Genomic DNA, 23,107 nt, shown 5'->3' with positions numbered 1-23,107 from the left:
ATCTCCCAATAAAATAATCAATATAAAATCATCATCATGATATAATAACCTCAAATCAATATTCATTCCAATAATATTCATAAGATCTAATAAATTCCTCAAGAATAAATATTATTACCTAATATCATCAATAAATATCTCAACCTCAAAGTAAATGTCATTACCTAATATGAATATTAATATAATCATAGCATCAATTTAATATCTCTAAAATAAGACTTTAAAAATCTGGGGTGCTACACCCCTCCCCACACATCTTGAGCTGAGGGGCAGAGCCAGAGAATATGAGCAATAGTTTCAGCTTCCCGTCCACAGATTGGGCAGCTTGGATCTGAAATAATCTTCTTCTTCACAAGGTTCTCCCGTGTTGGTAAAATATTCTGACAAGCCCGCCAGAAAAAAACTTTTTCCGCATTCGGGAGATGCAATTTCCAAATAGTCTTCCATACTGTATTGTCATTTTTCCTAGAAGAACATTCGGCCATTTGTGAGGTCTCCAAGCCTTTTTGTAGGTGGTAGGCACTCTTAACAGAGAAAATTCCTTTCACTGTTCCCCGCCATATGAGTCGGTCTTCCTGATTGGTCGAGCTAATTGGAATAGAGCTGATTTGATGGCCTTCTTCCACCGAGAACAACTGAGCCAGCAAGGACTGATCCCACCCGCACCCACTTCCATCAAACAGGTTGCACACAGTAGCTTTCGGATCAAGTACGCTTGGGGTAGACTGCACTCGGCAAGTTGATGATTTAGGTAACCATTTGTCCTCCCAAATTCGCACTTTTTGTCCGTTGCCAATCCTCCACACCAGACCTTCTTTTATTAAAACACATGCACTTTGAATACTACGCCATGCAAATGACGATTTTTTCCGAATTGTTGCATCAAGAATTGAACAATCCGGAAAGTACTTATTTTTCATAATCCTTGCAATTAAGCTATCCGTCATAGCCCACATTCGCCAGACTTGTTTTGCCAAAAGAGCTCTGTTAAAACAATGTAAATCACGGAAACCCATACCCCCAAGCGCTTTAGGCGACCCCATTTTACTCCAACTCATCCAAGGAATCCCTCGATCTTTTGCTTTATGACCCCACCAAAACCCTTGCATGAGTGAATTAATTTCGGAAGAAAGAGTTTTTGGAAATAAAAAAACACTCATACAATATGAGGGAATAGCTTGAATTACCGCCTTCAGCAGAATTTCTTTTCCAGCTTGAGAAAGAAACCGTAATTTCCAATCTTGAAGCCGTTTCCTCACCCTCTCCACAATGCTTCGAAAAGCTTTTGTTTGGGAACGGCCTACTAAGGCGGGCAACCCCAAGTATTTGTCATATTTGTTTGTAGCTGGGGTCCCTGCAAACTCCAATATAGTCGCCTTCATAGCAGAGGATGTGTTTTTACTGAAGAATATAGCGGTCTTTGAGGCATTCATTTTTTGTCCCGACGCAGCCTCGTAAGAGTGAAGGATTGCTGATAGGTTACTCCATTGAGCTAGATTTGCCCTGCAAAATAACAAACTGTCATCGGCAAAAAAGAGATGACTAATGTTAGGGCCCCCTTTGGAGGTAGGGACCCCAGACAAAAGCCCCTCCCTATTTGCCTGAGTTACCATAGCACTTAGCGCCTCTGCACAGATGAGGAAAAGATAGGGTGAAATTGGGTCTCCCTGCCTGAGGCCCCTAGAGGGGGTAAAAAGCCCACAAGGGTCACCATTGACAATAATCGAATATTGTACCGAAGTAACACACATCATTACTAATTTAATCCACCCATCCTGGAACCCCATTTTCCTCATGGCCGCCTCCAAAAACCTCCATTCAACCCTATCATAGGCCTTACTCATGTCTATTTTAATGGCCATGTAACCCTTTTTACCCCCCATTCTTGAATGCATCGTATGAAGCGTCTCAAAAGCTGCCAATAAATTATCTGTAATTAATCTCCCCGGGATAAAGGCGCTTTGGGTAGGGGAAATAACACATGGGAGTATCTTTTTTAGTCTATTTGCAAGGACCTTAGAAATAAGCTTATATAAGACATTGCAAAGACTAATGGGGCGATATTCGGTCACACACTCCGGGCTTTTATTTTTTGGGATAAGGGCAATGTGGGTCTTATTTAAATTACCAGGCATAATTCCAGAATTAAGAATTTCAAGTATACCTCTACACACCTCCGTGCCCATGACTGCCCAATTTTGTTGGAAAAAACCCGCATTCAATCCATCCGGTCCCGGGGCTTTGAGGGGCGCCATTTGATGCAATGCTTGGGTTATCTCTTCCGCAGTAAAAATCATCCCCAGCTCTTCGTTCATCCGTGATGTGATCACAGGTTTTATATTTTGCAAGCACGTCCCCATCTCTTCTACACTCCCAGCCGTGAACAATCCTTTATAATAATTCACAAAAGCCAAACCCACTTCTTCCGAAGACTCCCACCATTGCCCCTTCTCATCTTTAATTTTTTCAATTCTGTTTTTTGTTCTCCTAGAGTTGGCGCAAGCATGGAAATATTTAGTGTTCCTATCCCCATGCTTAAGCCACTCGGATTTGGCCCTCTGACGCCACCATAGATCCTCCTTCTCAAGTTGAGTTTGGATTTCACGTTTGAGCTTTTTTACATCCTCACAGTGCGCTGCTCCTTCACTGTTTTGCAATATTGCTAACTCTTCACGCAGCTTCTTGGAATTTTCCTTTTGTGGACCAGCCTTGTTGTCCTTCCAGATGTTAATTTCCTGCTTGCACTTATTTAATTTTTGTTCCAAAAGGGCCCATCCATCAACCTGCGGCATAGACCTTTTCCACACAGCAGAGATCACGTCTTTGCAGCCTTTCTCCCTCGCCCAACCTGCTTCAAACCGGAACTGCTTCTTCCTTTTGCTTCCCCAAAAAATATTGGAGAGGCTAAGGAATAATGGAGCATGATCTGAAGAGGCCGCCGCTTCCACTTTCACTGCTGCCTCCGGAAATAGGTCCCACCATTCTTGGTTTGCCACACCCCGATCAAGCCTCTCCTTTATAAGGTCCATACCTTCTTGACAATTACTCCAAGTGAATTTAGAGCCAAGATATCCCATGTCAATCAAACCACACTCCACCAATGTATTATGAAAGGCTTGCATTTGGCTTTGTTGTCGCATGTTACCACCCCATTTCTCGGTGCCATTAAGCACTTCATTAAAATCGCCAATGCACATCCAAGGTTTGGGTTCCAAGTGAGCCAAATATTTTAGGAGCGCCCATGCCTCATGTCGTTTAGAAGCCTTCGGATGTCCGTAGAAACCCGTAAACTTCCATGTTACATTTTTATTAGCATCTTGTACGACGGAGTTAATATGCCGATGACTATAATTTTGAATCTCAACCATCATATCCTCACCCCACAAAAGTCCCAAACCACCACTCCTACCTACACAATCCACCACAAACATGTTGGAAAACCCCAACTTTTGTCGAACATTCTCCATTTTGTTTCTCCGCAATTTGGTTTCCATGAGGAAAACCATTTCGGGTCTCTTCGCCTTCACGAAATAGCAAAGGTCCTGAACTGTCCGGAGGTTCCCAAGCCCCCGGCAGTTCCAACTTAAGATCATCATTGCGGTCGGCGGGGCTGAAAATCAGCCTCCGCCAATCCCGAACCATTTTTTCCATCGTCAATCAACTCAGTCGTACAGCCCTTCTTCATAGCGTCCATTTTCCCTTCATCTCCACCATTTTCTTTTTTCTTCCTGCCACTTTTTCCATCTCCCTTTCCAAGTGTCCATTCTCTCTCCTTTCGTTTCCAGGTTGTCATAGCTTTTCCAGTCCCGTCTGTATCATCTTCTTCGTGACTTGAGTGGGTTTCTTGGAAAGTTTTTGCTATATCTGTCAGCTTGGGTCCCTTGTACACTCCTCCAGGGCTGGGTTGTTTTGCACCACTCCCTCGCTGGCCCATGTCGTGTATTGGGCTTACTCCAACATCTCCTTGTCCCTTTGGCCATTTACCAATGGGTGACACTTGGGTCCATATTTCCCTTCCAGCTGGCAGATTTATTTCCTTAGAATAAGTATTTTTACTCCCCTCTCCTTCCGACCGATCTTTCCATAAGGGGTTGGATTTGAATTTGAAGACTTCTGGTGCATCATTATTCGCCTTAATGAAATTTCCTTCCCCATCATGCGTTTCAGTTTGGAATCTGCCCAATCCCTTTCCGCGATTTGCTCCACAAAATCCGCCTGTGTTATTTTCGGAAGGTTCATGAATGTGGTCGTCATCCGTTTCCCCCTCACCTCCGTCGCCTACACCATCCCTTCTCCGAGCATCCCCCCGTCGGACACCACTTGTCCGATGGCGTTTATGGCCATCATGGTCAGAGGATTCCGAGCACTTTCTGGTTGGTTGTTGGGCGAAACCTCCACGGGGCCGATCAGCTCTCCGAGTGGGTGAGGTTGCTCTTAGCCACGGGCCAAAACTCGGTTCTCCTTGGTTACGCAACTCACTCCTCTTCTCACATCCCCTTTGTCCATGGCGAATAAGACCACAATGAAAACAGTATTTCGGAAGCCTTTCATATTGAAAAGGAATCCAAATAATTTCACCCTCTAGGTTCATCTTACGTCCTCGCGCCAAAGGTTTGGAGATATCCATGGATATCTTGACTCGGAGAAATTCACCCCAACCGATCCCATCTCCATCGGTATCAACCTCTTCCACAATTCCCACCGATGCTCCTATTTTGCGGCCAACTTCACGTCCCATACATCCCCATGGTAAATCAAACATCCGTACCCAAAAAGAAACCCTCTCAAAGGAGAGTTTTGCCGGGGAAATCCGTCCATCAAAATCTTCTACCAGGAAAAGATTGCCCTCAAAGACCCATGCCCGACCCTCCATAACTCTTTTTTTGTCCCTCCCTTCTTCAAAATCTATGAGGAACAAGTTATCCCCCAGAACTTTGAATTTGAGATTCCCCATTGGCCGCCACCATTGCATCATATGAGTTTTAATTGTCTCCTTACTCACATACCTATCAACCACCAACTTACCCACTACACAGAATTTTCCCCTAGACGTTACTTCATGAAAATCAGTAGCCTGGACAGCAATCTCCACATCCTCCTCTTCTGTCAATGAGCACTTCGCCCACTGCCTGGATATCTCGTCCACCATGGTACAAACAGCAAACAAACACACGTCGCAAATAGATTCACAAGTTACTTCCACAATCTCAAAAAGACATGGAAAACTGATCCTTCTCCTCTAGTCTTAGTCTAGAGAGAAAACTTCAGTGTTTGATTATTCTAAATTTGTGTTATTAATCTAAATATTTATTTTCATAGTAATTACACTTAATTATACAATTTATACTTAACCATAAATAAGTGACATAGATCCATTACCATAAATGATATATTATATATAATTACCCTAAAAAATATTAAATGCACTTAAACGAAAATAATAATAACCTGACATTGATATGAGAATAACTTATATAGGGAGGTTGCACAAAAGTCATCTTTTGTGCCACTAATAAGAAACCGACACATCAGTCAATTTCATTATATTTATACTTAAAACAAAAACTCAACCACACCAGATTATACTCCAATAAAATAAAAAATTAATTTTTTTTTATTTAAAAAAAATAGAATTAACTGGCCACCCCTCCTCCACTTTGGGTGGCCGGCCGCCACCCCCAGGCCATGGGGTGGCCGCGCGGCCACTCCCATGGGCTATGGGGTGGCCAGTGAGCCACCCCCAGGCCATGGGGCGGCCACCCCAAGGGCTATAGGGTGCCGGTGCCACCCATAGGCCATGGGAGTGGCCGGTGAGCCACCCCATGGCCTATGGGGTGGCCAGCGAGCCACCCCAAGCCATGGCAGTGGCCGCGCGGCCACCCCCATGGCCTGGGGGTGGCGGCCGGCCACCCAAAGTGGAGGAGGGGTGGCCAACCGGCCACCCTTCAACTCTGTTTTTTTAAAAAAAAATTAAATAAATTAATTTTTTATTTTATTGGAGTATAATTTGGTGTGGTTGAGTTTTTGTTTTAAGTATAAGTCTAATGAAATTAGCTGATGTGTCAGTTTCTTATTGGTGGCATAAAAGATGACTTTTGTGCAACCTCCATATATAAGTTATTCTCCATTGATATATATATAATAGCCGAAACCCTTATATGAGATTGAGATTTCATTAAGTTCACAAATCAATGGTTTTGTCTTGATAGCATAATTTTTATTATGCTTAATAAAATGATATTTTCAGCATTAAGGGACCAAATTTCACTAATTTTCCTTATATGGGATTTCATTAACTTCAAAATTTTATTGTAGGATATTATAGTTTTACAAATTACTATTCTCCAAAATTATATGTGTTTGATTTGTATTGAACTACTATAGATATCAGTGAAGAGTGAAGACATTGATATCTCTTTGAGCCAAAGAGATTTTTCGCTCTAGGACTCTCTGAACCTAGAGGAGAAGGAAATTCTTCTTCCATCACAAACTTAATTAGTTTGTGCGTGGGAAGGCATAAAACTTGCATTCTCATTGGCGTGCTGGTTAGCTTCCTTTTTGAGAGAAAGATGCCTGATGAGTTAGAGGCGATGTGGGGGAGATTTTCACTGACGGAAGAAGAGCAAGATGGGCTAGAGGTAGTTGAGGAGGACGTGGAGGAGATCACGGCGAAAGGGGCTCATTGTTTGATTGGTAAACTGATCTCGGATCGGTTTGTGGGGAAGAGAACTATTAGGGCGAAGTTGATAAGAGGATGGAGGCTGTCGGGGACGTTGGAGTTCAAGGTTCTGGGTGAAAACATGTTTCTAATGGAGTTTGAACATGAGTGGGATAAGATTCGAGTTTTGGAGGGCCGCCCTTGGATTTTCGAGGGCCAATTATTTTCGGTGGCAGAGTATGATGGAGTTACGCTGCCAAGTGAGATGAACTTTGATATGGAGGCCTTTTGGGTTCGTATGTATAAACTTCCGCTCTCATGTATGGGAAAGGAGATGGGGTTTAAATTGGGAGCGATCATTGGAGTAGTTGAGGATGTTCATACAGATGAAAACGGTATAGGTTGGGGAGAATTTTTACGTGTTAAAGTTCAAATCAATGTCCAAAACCACTACTGAGAGGGAGGATACTCAAACTGAAAAACAAAACGCTATGGATACCTTTCCAATATGAAAAGGTTCCGAAATTTTGTTTCCAGTGTGGGGTTATTCGTCATGGCGTCGGGGGATGCGTGAATGAGGAATTGCGATGGAAAAATGGTAAGCCGAAGGAGAAAGAATATGGACCATGGCTGCGAGCGGGTTCTCCCAAGAGGCGCTCAGAAACACGATGGGGTAGCTCCTATGCAGAAGATTTTTTCCAGAATGAAGAAGGCGTGCATGGCTCAGCACTGGAAAGAAGGCCTGCTGGTTTCCGGCCGGCGAGGAGTCCAGACTTGGAAAGTTACGGTCAATCAAAAAGGGAAGAGACACGGCGTGGCCAAGGGGGATCCACAATTAATTCTGGGAAATTCAAAGGTGCAGTTTCGGGAGATTTTCCTTGTGGGGAGTGTGATAATTTAATGAGGGAATCACCCATGAGAGAGAATGACGAGGATCATGGGGATGCAAGAAGCACGTCCGTTACTTCCAAAATGGGATTTAATTTGAGACAAAATGGAGAGATTTCTGGTGGGCAGCTGCACAAGAGGGAGTAGTTTTCGCCAGCTGTGGGTGTGCATGAGCTGTTCGGAACAGCTGGTAGCATAACTCCCGATGCCACGTCAGAGAATCATAATGTGGGGGGTAACTCTTCTCCAATACACATTTCTGCTGGGCTCAGTTCTACTGTGGACTATGATCACACCCCCCTAAGGGATGGACATGGGCCAATAGATACAAGGGGTGCTTCAATTCGCTCTTGGAAAAAAAGGGCCCGTGAAAAGAAAGGAGAAGGGAATGAACGAACTGAAAGTTGTTTGGTGCTGGGAAAAAGAAGTGGAGCTGGAGAAGCACGTTTAGACAATAATGAGGCTGTCCGGAAGAAAGGAAAGAGAGTGCTGGAATGCAATAAGATCCCTGAGTCTAGATTGGCGGTGGCTGGCGCACAGCCCCGCCAAGAACCATGAGTATTCTCAGTTGGAACTGCCGGGGGCTTGGGAACCTCTGGATAGTTCGAGACATTTGCCGGTTGGTAAAGGAGAAGAAACCCAGTTTGGTTTTCCTGATGGAAACCAAACTAATGGCGTCTCGGGTGGAACGGGTAAAGTACAAGTTGGGCTTTAGTAGTGTTTTTGTGGTTGATTGTGTGGGAAGGAGTGGGGGACTAGCACTCTTTTGGAATGATAATGAATTGGTAGAGATTCAAAATTACAGTCGACGCCACATTAATGCTAAAATAAGGGGAGTGGATGGTATAGCACAATGGATTCTAACGGGCTTCTATGGTCATCCCGAAGTGGCTAAAAGAAAAGAATCATGGGATCTCCTTATGCACCTCCATTCATTGACTTCTAGTGCATGGATGTGTGTAGGAGATTTCAATGAAATATTGGCCGATGAAGAGAAGTATGGTGCTAATAAACGGCCTAGATGACAAATAAGGGATTTCCAACAAACTATGGAACGGTGTCAACTCAATGACTTGGGCTTTTTAGGCCCAAAGTTTACGTGGAGTAATAAAAGGGAAGACGGGCATTTTATCATGGAGAGATTAGATAGAGCAATTGCAAACCAAGCTTGGATGACATCATACCCAAACTATGGGGTGGAGGTATTGGCCAACCGTACATCAGACCATGCACCAATTAATGTTCAGCTTTGCATTGTAAGGCGTGACCAATGGAGGTTAGAGAAGAAGATTTTCTATGCAGCTGGGTGGGGGAAAAAAGATAGCCACAATAATTTGATCAAATCGGTATGGAGGGAGAAAGGTTTGGCCTCAAACCCATGGATGTCTTTCTCGGCTAAAATAGGGAGGTGCAAAAAGGTGATTACTCGATGGCAAATTAAGGAGAAGGGGCAGGCCGAATCCCAAATCCAACAGAAGACCGAGCAATTGAAATTGCTACAAATGGGTGATTCTAGACCGGAGGAGGAGAAAATAAAATTACTGCAGCAAGAGGTAAATGACATTTTTGAAAAAGAGGAGATGCATTGGAGACAGCGGGCCAAAGAACATTGGTTAAAAAGTGGAGATAAAAATACAAAATTTTTTCATGCTAGTGTCAATCAAAGGCGTCGGATGAATCATATTGTACTAATTGAAGATGAAGCGGGGAATTTATGTACAACACCTGAAAGTATCAATAGAGCCTTTACGGATTATTTTCAGAATATCTTTTCTACATCTAACCCGTATGGGCTAAGGGAATGCCTACATGGGTTAGAGAGGAGAATCACCCCAAGCATGAATGAACAGCTGGAGCGGGAAATCACAGTGGAGGAAATTTACTACGCCATTTCTCAAATGGGTGGCCAAAAAGCCCCAAGACCGGATGGATTGCCTGCATGTTTTTACCATGACAATTGGTCAATTATTGGAGAGGAGGTATGTAATATTGTTAAACATTTTTTCAATTTGGGTAATTTTAGTGATGATTTAAATTTTACCCATATTGTATTGATTCCTAAAAAAAATAATCCCTCAAAGCTTTCTGAATTTAGACCTATCAGTCTTTGTAATGTTATTTATAAAATTATTTCAAAGACCATGACAAACAGATTGAAGATGCTTCTCCATGAAATCATTTCTCCCAACCAAAGCGCGTTTATTCCGGGAAGGCTCATCTCAGATAACGTGTTGGGCCTATGAAACTATGCACTCAATGCATCCCCGGATGTGGGGGAAAGTCGGTTACATGGCATTAAAACTAGATATGAGTAAGGCTTATAATCGATTGGAGTGGTGTTTTGTGGAAGAGGTAATGCGATCTTTGGGGTTTGGTGCGAAGTGGATTGGCCTTGTGATGAAGTGTATTTCCTCAGTACGGTATTCGATTATCATCAATGGAAATACTGAAGGTAGTATCCAGCCTACAAGAGGGATCAGGCAAGGGGATCCCATCTCTCCATATCTGTTTATACTGTGTGCGGAAGCGTTAAGTTCCCAATTATTACATGCCGAACAAACTGAGAGTCTCCGGGGAGTTCCAACTTCCCCAAGGGGTCCGCGGTTAAACCACCTATTTTTTGCGGACGATAGTATTATTTTTTGTAAAGCCACGGCACAGGATTGGCAATGTTTAACAATCATTTTGGAAGCATATGAAAAAGCGTCGGGCCAACGTTTGAATTGAGATAAAACGTCCATATTTTTCAGCCGCAACACACGACGTGAGGTTAAAGACCTAATCATTCGGTTGTCTAGGGTGCCGGTTACACAGAGGTATGATAAATATTTGGGACACCCAGCACTAGTGGGGAGGTCTTGAACCAGAGAATTCCAGAATCTCTCAGAAAGAGTACGGAAAAAGGTCACGGATTGGAAGATGAAGCTACTTTCACAAGCTGGTAAAGAGGTCTTATTAAAAGCCGTGGCACAAGCCATTCCCACATATAGTATGAGTATCTTTTTACTCCCAAAAGTCCTTTGCAAAGAAATTAATGGTATTATGCAGAATTATTGGTGGGGGCAAAAGGCGAATGAAAAGAAAATACATTGGATGAGTTGGGAAAAAATGGGGCGTGCAAAGTCTCAAGGGGGATTGGGGTTCCGAGATCTTCATGTATTCAATAAAGCAATTCTTGCTAAACAATTATGGCGATTAATCAAGCAGCCGGATAGCTTGGCTTCAAAAATCCTTAAGGCCAAATATTTTCCAAAGAGCTCTTTACGGGAAGCGAAAGTGGGGAGTAGACCATCATTGGCTTGGAGGAGCATTCTTTCGGCGAAGGAGTTGTTTTTTGCAGGGCTGAATTGGCGCATTGGAAACGGTAATTCAGTGTCAATTTGGGGGGATAGATGGATCCCAAATCCATCCACCTATACCATTCAATCTCCCTGTCGAATTCTACAAAGAGATGCTAAGATTTTGTGATTTGATTGAAACCCGACCATCAAGGTGGAATATCCCACTAATTCGGGAGATATTTTGGGAGGAAGAAGCTGATGCAATCTACGGACTTCCGCTGAGCAGATATAATAAGCAAGATACGATGATTTGGAAGTTCACGAATTCGGGAGAATTTTCCGTTAGAAGTGCTTATCACTTGGAGCTCGAACAAAAGGCTGAAAATTACGGTGAATGATCAAAACAAGCAGGAAGTAAGGCTATTTGGAAGACTCTTTGGGAACTGAGGGTGCCTAATGCCACAAAGATGTTTATTTGGAGGGCATGCTACAATATTCTACCTACTAAAGCCAACCTCAAACACAGAGGGGTGTTAGAGGATGCAAATTGCATTTTCTGCACAAATGAAATGGAAACAACTGCTCATGCACTCTGGCACTGCCCAGCAGCTAAAGACGTGTGGAGTATAAGTGTTTGACCCCTGCAGAAAAGTGTGTGCAATGAGGAGGGGTTCCTGGAAATTTTTGAGTTTCTGTCTCATAAATGTAGCATGGAGGAGTTGGGAATCTTTGCACTTACTGCACGGGCTATATAGTATAGAAGAAATGAAGCTACTCATGGTGGCTCTTTTAAACATCCAGGGGTACTAGCCCAAGAAGTAGCTACCCAGTGGAAAGCTTGGGAAACATTTGGGGAGCACCAGGAGGAAAGGGAAGCTACCGAACCCCAAAACGCTGTCTCTCATATTCGGTGGAAAGCTCCAAAAGTGGACACGTACAAAGTCAATTGGGATGTGTCGGTGAGAGCATCTTCTAAAACTTTGGTGTGGGAATTATAGTGCGGGACTTCAAGGGGCAGGTGTGTGCAGCAACTTGCTTAGTTCAAGAAGGGAGTCTGGAGCCTACAGTGGCAGAGGCGATGGGAGCCCTTAACGCATTGGAGTTCTGCCGCGATCTGGGCTTCCAAGAAATTGTACTGGAAGGAGACTCAAAAACAGTAGTCCAAGCGATCAAAGGATGAGCAACCTGGAATAAGTTTGGTCAAGTTATAGAAGATATTCATACTATTCTACCCGGGTTTAGAAGCTGGAAGGTGGAATATGTCAGAAGAGAAGCAAATAGGGCAGCTCATGGATTAGCAAGGGCAGCTGGTATCAATGGGGAGCATAGAGTTTGGATGGAAGAAGTCCCGGCTTGTATTCACGATGAGATTACTTCAGAGAGTTTTGATGTAGTTGTTTAGAGTTCTGTTGAACTCTTGGTATTTAGAGTCTGTGTGGCTCTAGATGTTTTTGTATTCATTTCAGAATTTTTGAATAATATCAGTCACTTATTCAAAAAAACAAAAAAAAAAAAAAAAAAAAAAAAAACCTACTATAGATATCACACATTCACACTAACAATATTAAATATTCACGCTAAATATTCATGCTAAGTGTTTAGTGAAATATTTTGTTTTATTTTGTATTCATAAAAACATATTTTATATTTATAAACCTTATGTGATGATTGATCATACGATTCATGTTAATAATACCATCTTTTTTTTCTTCTTCTTTTTTTCCTTAAGTAATCATCAACTTATCAACAATAACATCTCATGCTATCAATTCCAAATTTCAAAAGACAATGTCAATACTTAATTTGTGACTATAGGACATTACATGCATTATTAATTTGTTATTGTCAATTTTAAATTTATAATTCTAATCATTTCATTTGGCACATTGTCATTGTATATGATATGAACTATATGAATCGATATGATTATATGAATAATATGATTAAGTATCATTGTATCATGATTTTAACACATGAGTAAGTGTTTAGTGAAAGATTTTGTTTTATTTTGTATTCATAAACCTTATGTAATAATTGATCATACGATTCATATTAATAATATAATCATTTTTTTTCTTAAGTGATCAACAATAATATCTCATGCTATCAATTCCAAATTTCAAATGACAATGTCGATGAGTAATGTTATAAGTCAATCTTGTGTCCTTCTTGAGTCCATTTAAGAATGATGTGGCTATTAAAATTACCATTGAGCTTATGATTGATCATTATTGAATTTTGATAAAATTGTGATTTTAATTGCCACATCATTCTTGGAGGGATTCAAGAGGGATACAAGAGAGACTTTTAGAATTACTCTAATGTCAATACTTAATCTATAACTATAGGACATTACATGCATTGTTAATTTGTTATTGTCAATTTTAAATTTCTAATTATAATCATTCCATTTGGGATTATTCTAATCACATTTTCATTGTCTATGATATGAATTATTGAATTATATGAATCAATATGATTATATGAATAATATGATTAAGTATCAATGCATCATGATTTTCATTTAAGATATAACCATATGATTAACTTTTATTATTCAATTATATATTATACATATACTTATAATCATAGATATAATTATATATTGTATACCAATTAATTAATGTTTTTTTTTTTTGGAAATACTCAATAATTAATATACATTGACTATTGTTAAATTGTTATTAAATAATAAGTAATATACTATATAAATTATTTTTATTAAATTATATATAATAAATATATACGAGTCGCGCTAATAAGCGAGTCGAGCCCTTATATGAGTATGTTCACGAACTTTAAACGAGCGAGTCGAGTTTTATACGGGTATGTATTTTTTAATAATCGAGTTTGGTATTATGTCCACGAGCGGCTCATTTAATAATCAAGTCGCGCACGAGCTGGGCTTTGTCGGGCCAAGCCCGAGCGGGCTCACGGGTAGCTCTGTTTGCTTACAGCCCTACCCGTAATCCATGTGGATGGGCAATAGAAAATGCAAAATAGTTTTTAACGGACATAGTTTTTCTCTAAACTGGGTTGAATAAACTTTCTCCAACTCAATCTATAAAAACTAGTGACCTAGTAACCTCCGCTTCATTAGGCGTAGTCTACAACCAATTGAGCTATCCCTTGGAGACTTATTTATGCATTGCTGAGTTACAGTTTTAGTCAAAATTGACTAGCACTATAAACATATAGCCATCTTCTTGGCTAAATTGGCTAGTTGGATGAAGAAAGAATTGTTGCCAATTTTCGTTGCAGGATTATATTAGAATTAATCTTCTATCAGGAGACTTAAGGTGGCCCACATGTCACATATATTATATGTATATAGTATACTATATATAATTTTTATTAAAAAAAAATAAAAAAAAACTTTGGGTAATTAAAGTACAGTTAACTACTAGAGGTGAAAAGGTGTTTTATTTTCACCAAGTGTTTGTCCCCCTTGATGGAAGGAAGCAACGTAAGATAAATAGATAGGGATCTTGACCTATATAAAAGACAAGCATGTGATATCCATCGATCACAATTTTAATGTGAAAAACAGATAGGCCAAAAATCCTTATCTATCACTCTCCAACAAAGTGAGGGTTCTAGGATTCAATTCAAATGCTTAAACAACAATGGCCAGAGGTTAGTATTTCTTTTATGTTTATATAATTTTCTCCCAAATTCTTACATTAGTGGTATCAGAGCTTGGTTTTGTGCCATGTTGTTTAGTATCAATCTGTTGAATTTTAGTAGAATGATTGAATGTTTGTATTAGGACTACGGTTGCTGTGAGATTTTTGTTTTGGGTTTCAAGTTTTATAATGTGTATGGTTTCATGGTTTGGCCGGATCTTTAAAATTTAATGTTTATGATGCTTTTGTGGTTTTAGAAGATTAATCTTATTGTTTTTTATTGTGCAAAATACTATATTTTTACAATTTTGGAATCGTTAAAAAAAAAAAAAAAAAAAAAAACAAGATTAAGATTTTCGGCCATGCCATTTTTCTTTAAAATGATGATTTATTTTCATTGTTTTTGAACACCCATATGTTTCCAAATCCATAAATTAGTAGTCTTGATGATTCCGAACCAAAACCATGTTATAAAATTGGGTTTCAGTGCAAAAATTTGATGAAAAATGAGAAAAACCCGTTTAGGGCGAGACCCGACCCAGATCCGTTTTTCAGACCCGGTTGAAGGTAAGGGATGAAGTCCCCTACCCGAATCTAAGCCCACTCGCATGCTGGGCGCGTGTTGTTCACCCGCCATAAAAGGGTAAAACTCCTCCGTTTTCCAGTGTGGGTTATCGAACCTCACACAATGGGGCTTGCAAGAAGGGTTACACCATCAAGCCATTGTTTCACTTTGGTCCATGTCTCGTTTGCTCTATATAAATAGCATTAAGCTATTCTGAAAAATGCCTTTTATTGTGCATTAAAAATAGCCACAGCATCTTAAAACACAATGATGTGAAATTTTATAATGGCATTTCATATTGCAATTAAATTGTCATAGTGATTACTTGGCCCTACAGGGAAGTGATCATTTTATATGACTTAATTAGAATAAGATAGTAAAAAAAGATATTAGAAAAATTGGATACCTAATATCCACAGGTGCAGTGTCTATTTTTTCTTAAGCATTTATAAAATTTACTAGTTTTATTATGAAGATATAGAAACAAATCTTATGCATAGTGCGATCTTTACCCACAAGAAGATTTTGATTTGTTTATGAATTTGACATTGGTTGATTCATACTATAGTTTGTGTTTATTTCAAAGCGTTGATGCCTATTCTTGGTTATTGCAGCTATTGTTTCATCTGTTTTAAATAATGAATCTTCTCATATTCCATTTTTAAATGGAGATAATTTTTCAGACTAGAAAGACAAAATTCTCTTGACATTAGGGTGCACAGACCTAGACTTTGCATTGCGTGTGGAGGAACCACCCGTGCCCACTGAAACAAGTTCGATAGTAGAAAAAACTACATATGAAAAGTGGGAACGGTCAAACCGATTAAGTCTAATGCTCATTAAGTCACATATTAGTAAGAGCATTAGAGGTTCAATTCCTCCATGTGATAAGGTAAAGGACTACTTAAAGGCCATTGAAGAACAATTTGTTAGTTCTGATAAGGCATTAGCTAGCACTCTACTGAACAAGTTGTCAATTATGAAACATGACAAATTTAGGAATGTACGTGAGCACATAATGGAGATGAGGGACATTGCTGCACAACTTAGGGGGTGTTTGGCAAAGGTGTTGGGCCACCTAGATACTGTAGATTTTCGATATATGTGTATTTAATAAAATAACTTTGAGTAGAATTACCATATTAGCCTTCACTTTTTTTCTTTTTGTTTTCCAGCACTCTCGATTACCCTCCATCTCCCTCACTTTCTTTCCTCTCCCTGTCTTCTCACAGCCTCTCGCCCTCTCCACACTCTCTCCGCTTGCTCTGTTCTATTTTTTTGTTCACCACCTACTCTGTTTCTTGGGTATTTGAAAGAAGGTTTCCAAGCTCACAGCTATGAATTTCACATTCTTTCACTGCCATGTCTTCAAAGGCCAGGACTACGAGGCACCTTTTCTTTTCCATTCTTTGTCTTTTCATTGAAATTTTTGTGTGTGTTGATTGTTGTGGCCGTGGGTTAGTTTTTCTGAGGTTTTGCAGAGGAGTTGTGATTCTTTGAATGATATTTTTGTGTTGTTGTTCTGCGATTATGGGTAATTCCATTTTTGTGCTTGGGATCTTTGGGTTTTTCTTGATTTTTGTTTCTCGATAAGTTTTACCTGGGCCAACATTTTCTTCTTTTTTGTACTCCCCGATTACTTTGATGGACATGAAGCTAGCCCAGGGGGGACGCCCAAAATATAAAACCCTAACTATTTGCCTAGAGAATCAGTGAAAAATGAATGAAACTACTTTAAAATCCTACACACAGCAGAAATAACCGTAAAATCAGCTATAAAGGATCCAAAATCCCAATTTCCAAACATTTCCCTTCCCTGATTTTCTAGACAACCAAACAGGGAAAAAAACACAAAAAGTATCCAGAGAAAAATAAGGGCAATATGGTCAAAGAAGCTGAAATATTGATGTTAAAAGTTCAAAATTGATGGTCAACTAGTCAAAAGGTGAACAGGGTCTAGGACAACCCTGTTGCCAAACGAAGCCTTAAGTCCTTAGGAATTGAGATTTCAGAGTCATTCCTTGTCCATTTCATACTCAATTCTCTCCCTGCTGAATATGGACCATTTAAGATTTCTTACAACACATATAAGGAAAAGTGGTCCATTAATGAACTTCTAACAATGTGTGTACAAGAAGAGGAGATGTTAAAACATGAAAATTTAGAGAGTGCACATTTTGTGACTCATAAAAAGGGCAAAGGGAAAAAGGGAAAAGGTGCTGAAATTAAATGGAAGAAGAATGGACAAGCATCATTCAAGTCTTATGGAAATAAATATGTATGTTTCTTCTATAAGAAAAAGGGGCACAAAAAGAATGATTGCCTAAAGTACAAAAAATGGCTCGAGAAAAAAGGTAATCTCGATTCTCTAGTGTGTTATGAATCTAACTTCATAGATACTCATCATAATACATGGTTTATTGATTCGAGTACTACAATTCACGTTGTCAATATCATGCAGGGATTTCTCAGCCTAAGGAAACCGATGGGAAGTGAACAAGGCATCTATCCAGGAAATGGGATGCGTTCACATGTCGAGGCTATAGGAACCTTTAGACTTGTTTTAGAAAATGGATATATTTTAGACCTTGTAAACACCTTTTATGTTCCTTCATTTTCAAAAAAATTTAATTTCTATATCTAAACTAGTACCTTTAGGGTTTGAATTTAATTTTATTGGGTCAAATGTCTATTTGTTTAAAAACTCTACAGATGTTGGATCAGGAATCTTAGTCAATGGTTTATATAAATTAAATTTAGATCCCATTTATGAACAAAGTCTCTTAACTATGCATGATATTGGCAGTAAACGCAACACTATTGATGAGTCATCCTCTATGTTATGGCATAGGAGATTGGGACATATCTCCGTAAAAGAGAATCAAAAGGCTAATAAATGATGGAGTCCTTAAGGCTCTAGATTTTTCAGATTTTGGTACTTGTGTGGATTGCATAAAAGGAAAGCAAACCAACAAGACCAGTAAATGTGCTAAGAGGAGTGAAGAAATACTTGAAATCATACACACTGACATCTGTGGACCATTTAGTACCCCATGTTTGAATGGTCAAAGATATTGTATCTCATTTATCGATGACTATTCACGGTTTATGTATCTTTACCTCTTTTTTAATAAGTCTGAAGCACTAGATGCTTTCAAAACATATAAAAGGGAAGTAGAGAGACAATTAGAAAAAAAAATTACGATCGTAAGATCTGATAGGGGTGGAGAATATTATGATAGATACATAGAGTCAGGGCAAAGACCAGGTCCATTTGCCAATTTTCTCAAAAGAAGAAGGGATTATTGCTCAATATACAATGCCGGGTTCACCTTACCAAAATGGTGTTGCTGAAAGGCGAAACCGTACCCTTATAGATATGGTAAGAAGTATGCTTAGCAATAGTGATCTTCCTTTATTTTTGTGGAGTGAGGCCTTAAAAACTTCCGTATATATCTTAAATAGAGTTCCATTTAAGGTTGTTCCCAAAACACCATTTGAGTTATGGAAAGGATGGAAACCTAGTTTAAGACATTTTCATATATGGGGTTGCCTAGTTGAGATTAGGGTCTACAATCCACAATTAAAGAAATTGGATCCGAGAACAGTCAGTGGATATTTCATTGGCTATGCAGAAAATTCTAAGGGTTATAGATTTTATTGTCCCTCACATACGCCTAGAATTGTTGAAGCTAGAAATGCAAAATTTATTGAGGCTCTTAACATTAGTGGGAGTAATGTTCCTCAAAAGATAAAGTGGGAGGAAACACGGAATTCAGATACAACATCTGTGAATCAAAATAAGTTGACTGTTTTTTCAGGAAAATCAACCAGATATCCTTGAAGAACAATCAATTCAAGAGCTACCACCACCTCAAGAGGAACATATCAATGTGGAGTCTGCAAATCAATATCTACATAATGCGGATGGGACTGTAGAATTAAGAAGATCCTCAAGAGTAAGGAGGCCAAGCATTTCTGGTGATTATTATGTATACCTATTAGAATCTGACTTTGATGTCGGACCTAAGGATGACCCTATTTCATTTTCACATGCCATGAGTGATGAAAACTCAAAATTTTGGTATAATGCCATGATAGAAGAAATAGAATCTATGGCTAAAAATCAAGTTTGAGAAATTGTCGAGTTACCTAAAGGAGTTAAAGCCATTGGTTGTAAATGGGTTTATAAAACCAAGAAAGACTTGAATTGTAACATCAATCGATATAAGGCTAGACTTGTAGCTAAGGGATTCACACAAAGAGAAGGTATTGATTACCATGATACTTTCTCTCCAGTTTTTAAAAAGGATTCATTTAGAATAATCATGGCATTAGTAGCTCATTTTGATTTAGAGCTATATCAGATGGATGTGAAAGCAGCTTTCCTTAATGGGAGTCTTGAAGAAGATGTGTACATGAAACAACCTGAAGGGTTTTGTTCTGATAAAGGTGATCAATTAGTCTGCAGGTTAAAGAAATCTATATATGGACTAAAACAAGCATCCCATCAATGGTATTTAAAATTTCACAATGTTATTACTTCATTTGGATTTGCGGAGAACATTGTGGATAATTGCATATACCAAAAATTTAGTGGGAGTAAATTTATTTTCTTAGTCCTATATGTTGATGATATTTTACTTGCAACTAATGATTTGGGTCTATTGCATGACACTAAACAATTTCTTTCTCAAAACTTTGAAATGAAGGATTTAGGTGAAGCCTCTTATGTCTTAGGCATTGACATTCATAGAGACAGGTCTCAAAAGATGTTAGATCTATCTCATAAAGCCTATATTGAAAGAGTTTTGGAAAAATTCAGAATGTATGAATGTACACCCAATGCGGCACCCATATTGAAGGGCGATACATTCAATTTAAGTCAATGTCCGAAAAATGTTTTGGAAAAGAAAGAAATGGAAAGCATTCCTTATGCATCTGTTGTTGGCAGTTTAATGTATGCACAGGTTTGTTTAAGACCTAACATTGCATATGCAGTAGGAATGTTAAAAAGATATCAAAGTAATCCTGGAATGGAACACTGGAAGGCTGTTAAAGATGTTATGAGATATTTACAAGGAACCAAGAATCATATGCTGACTTATAAGAATGTAGATTATCTAGAAGTGGTTGGATATTCAGACTCGACTCAGACTTTGTGGGTTGTAAAGACTCTAGAAAGTTCACTTCAGGATATGTCTTTATGTTGGCAGGAGGTGATATATCATGGAAGAGCACCAAATAGACGATAATTGCATCGTCTTCTATGGAGGCAGAGTTCATAGCATGCTTTGAAGCGACTTCACAGGCAAAATGGTTAAGAAATTTTATCATAGGGTTTCAAGTTGTGGATTCAAAATCCAAGGCGTTATGAATTTACTGTGATAATTTGGCAGCAGTTTTCTTTTCAAAGAATAACAAAAGTGGGAGCAGAACCAACACATATTGACATAAAGTATCTTGCTGTCAAAGAGAGAATTAAGGAACAAGAAGTCTCTATAGAGCATACAAGTACAACTTCTATGATTGCAGATCCTATGACGAAAGGGCTCTCAATAAAGACATTTTCGAAACATGTAGAGAGCATGGGATTAGTGAGCTCATTTTATGCTTGATTAAATTCTTGTTATTTAGAGTACTTGTTCATTGTCAAAACAATGTTTATTTTTGTGCACATAAAGTATTTGCTCCAATACAGTTAGACCCAGAATAACTTATTGGAAGTTATTCATAAAGAATTATACCATATACAGATTTTATTTTTGAAAGATTCATACTTTGTAATACATGGAAGGAAATGTTGATATAATAACATAACCGCCATGATTCGTGTATTGTATATCTCTTTAAAGCGAAACTAAAGCTTTAGTAGTTTTCAATTTAGTCGTATATAGTTTTAGTTACCTAAACGATTTTAAAATGTGTCATGTGAGCCAAGTTGGAGAATATTAGAATTAATCTTCTATCAGGAGACTTAAGGTGGCCCACATGTCACATATATTATATGTATATAGTATATTATATATAGTTTTTATTAAACCAAAAAAAAAAAAAAAAAAAACTTTGGGTAATTGAAGTACAGTTAACTACTAAAAGTGAAAAAGGTGTTTTATTTTCACCAAGTGTTGTCTCCCTTGATGGAAGGAAGCAACGTAAGATAAATGGATAGGGGTCTTGGCCTATATAAAAGACAAGCCTGTGATATCCATCGATCACAACTTTAACGTGAAAAACAGATAGACAAAAAATCCTTATCTATCACTCTCCAACAAAGTGAGGGTTCTAGGATTACAAATTGAGGGTTCTGGAATTGTGAATTTAGCAAACATTCAACAAGTATTCAATTCAAGTGCTTAAACAACAATGGCCAGAGGTTAGTATTTCTTTTATGTTTATATAATTTTCTCCCAAATTCTTACAGATTAATCAAAGCAACCTTTGGCTAGTCCATTGAGAATAAATAGAACTTTCAATTAACAAAGACCTACACTCGTGAGTATTTTTTAATTTTTAGTTCAAAAAAGTATTTTAATTTGACGTAAATGTGAAACATATTTTTATGTTTCCATGAGTATTTAATCTTTTGAGTTATTTGGTAATATTTTATTTCAATTAAAAAATAAAAGAAATAATGAGTTTTTTTAGAAAAAGTACACATACCTCCCCCTCAATTATCCCTCTATTGTTAGGTGGTGTTTGGCAAAAGGCATGGCCCAGCCCAGGCACTGTTGTTGTCCTTTTCCTAATGTGAAATTACACTTTTACCCTTCAGTTGTTTCTCCCAAAATATCCAGCGCTGTACTCATTTCCTCCATCTCCGTGGCTTCTCCTTCACGAGTCGAGCACCCATCCCTTGCGAAAATAAAGCCTCCCGTTTCACCCCAACCCCTTCCAAAAACTTGCGAGCCAAGTCGAGCTATATTATCTAAATTTGAAAAGAAAAAATAAAAAATGGTGGAGTTTTTAGAATGAGTGGTAGCGGCCAGCGGGGAGGCTAAGGATAGCGAGGGAGCTAGAGAGAGAGAGAGAGACAGCATGGGCGTAAGGCGCAGGATGCAGTTGGCGAGACGTGATTAGGCCGAGCGCAGAAGAGAAGCTTAAGAAGAGTGAGGCCTGAGAAGGGCCGAAGCCCAGTCCAAAAAGAAGGAATAATAATTGGGAATGTAACAATCAATCAAAGCGGCAAGCAGAGGTGGAGAAATCCTTGAGCTTTTTTCTATCTCTCTCTCTTTTTTGTTCTTTCAAAGATTCCATCCATTTTCTGGTCCACCACCACTGGATTACTTGCACCCTTTTCCCTCCCAACTCTCTCTCCTTTGTTTTTTTTTTCTCCGTCATTTAATAATATAAAATTAATAATAATAATAGTATTATTATTATTATTATTATTTTCTTTTTGTAGTTATTCTGAAAGAACATCATGATTATGAATTTGGGCTAAAATCAGACAGAACGAGAGAGAAAGCGATGAAAATGATGGGAGGGTGGAAAATGTTTTCTCCCATTTGAATTGAAAGAGAGAAAAATAGGAGGAGAGAGAGAGAGAGATTATTGAGAAAGGAGTGAGATAGGGGGGTGAGGGTGAGGGTCATCTGGTCAGGTCAAGGTGGTTGGGTGGCCGAGTCTGTAGTGGTGGACGTGGTGGTGCTGGGTCTCCTTCACAGAGACATACTACCATCGTCTTGAGTCAAATAATACTCTGGTAATCATTTACTCATCCACTCTCTTTCATTGGGGTTTGCTTTTGTGCTCTCGTCTCTGAATTTTGGGATTTTTTTTTTTTTTTTTTTTTAAAAAATTTATTTTATTTTATTTCATCTTCCGACATCAATATCTCTAATATCTGTCCCCCTTCAATTCTAAGGCCCCTTCCTCTTCATTCTCTTGTTCTGTGTTATTGAATTTTGTAACTTTCTTATTAGATCTTTGATGCGCTTTAGGATCTACTACACTGGGCTTTTAATTCATCAAATTTTGGGATAATTTTTATGTTTTGTCCCCTTACCTTTTGCCAACTGAAAGCTGGAAGACAGAGATGCAAAATTCCCCCCTCACCTTTTTTTTTTTTTTTTGATAATTATGCTTC

At 38.8% G+C, this 23,107-nt stretch overlaps 1 protein-coding gene and 1 pseudogene across 1 annotated transcript; one reads left to right on the top strand and one right to left on the bottom strand.

Moving 5' to 3' along the window:
• Positions 1-236: 236 nt before the first annotated feature.
• Positions 237-3,506, bottom strand: LOC148587599 (uncharacterized). The gene has a single exon (XM_088512714.1). It carries the CDS (start codon positions 3,504-3,506, stop codon positions 237-239), a length of 3,270 nt encoding a protein of 1,089 aa, XP_088368840.1.
• A 10,947-nt stretch (positions 3,507-14,453) lies between these two features.
• Positions 14,454-17,751, top strand: LOC148587598 (uncharacterized; annotated as a pseudogene).
• The last annotated feature ends 5,356 nt before the right edge of the window (positions 17,752-23,107 follow it).

Source organism: Corylus avellana, chromosome 2 (genome assembly GCF_965113065.1).
Source record: "Corylus avellana chromosome 2, dhCorAvel1.hap1.2, whole genome shotgun sequence".
NCBI lineage: Eukaryota > Viridiplantae > Streptophyta > Magnoliopsida > Fagales > Betulaceae > Corylus > Corylus avellana.
The sequence above is the reverse complement of the archived record's forward strand: the minus strand, read 5'-3'. Positions and strand labels throughout refer to the sequence as shown.

Excerpts from the sequence above, each read along its gene's own strand:
- LOC148587599 (XM_088512714.1), bottom strand. The coding sequence starts at position 3,506 with ATGGTTTTCCTCATGGAAACCAAATTGCGGAGAAACAAAATGGAGAAT.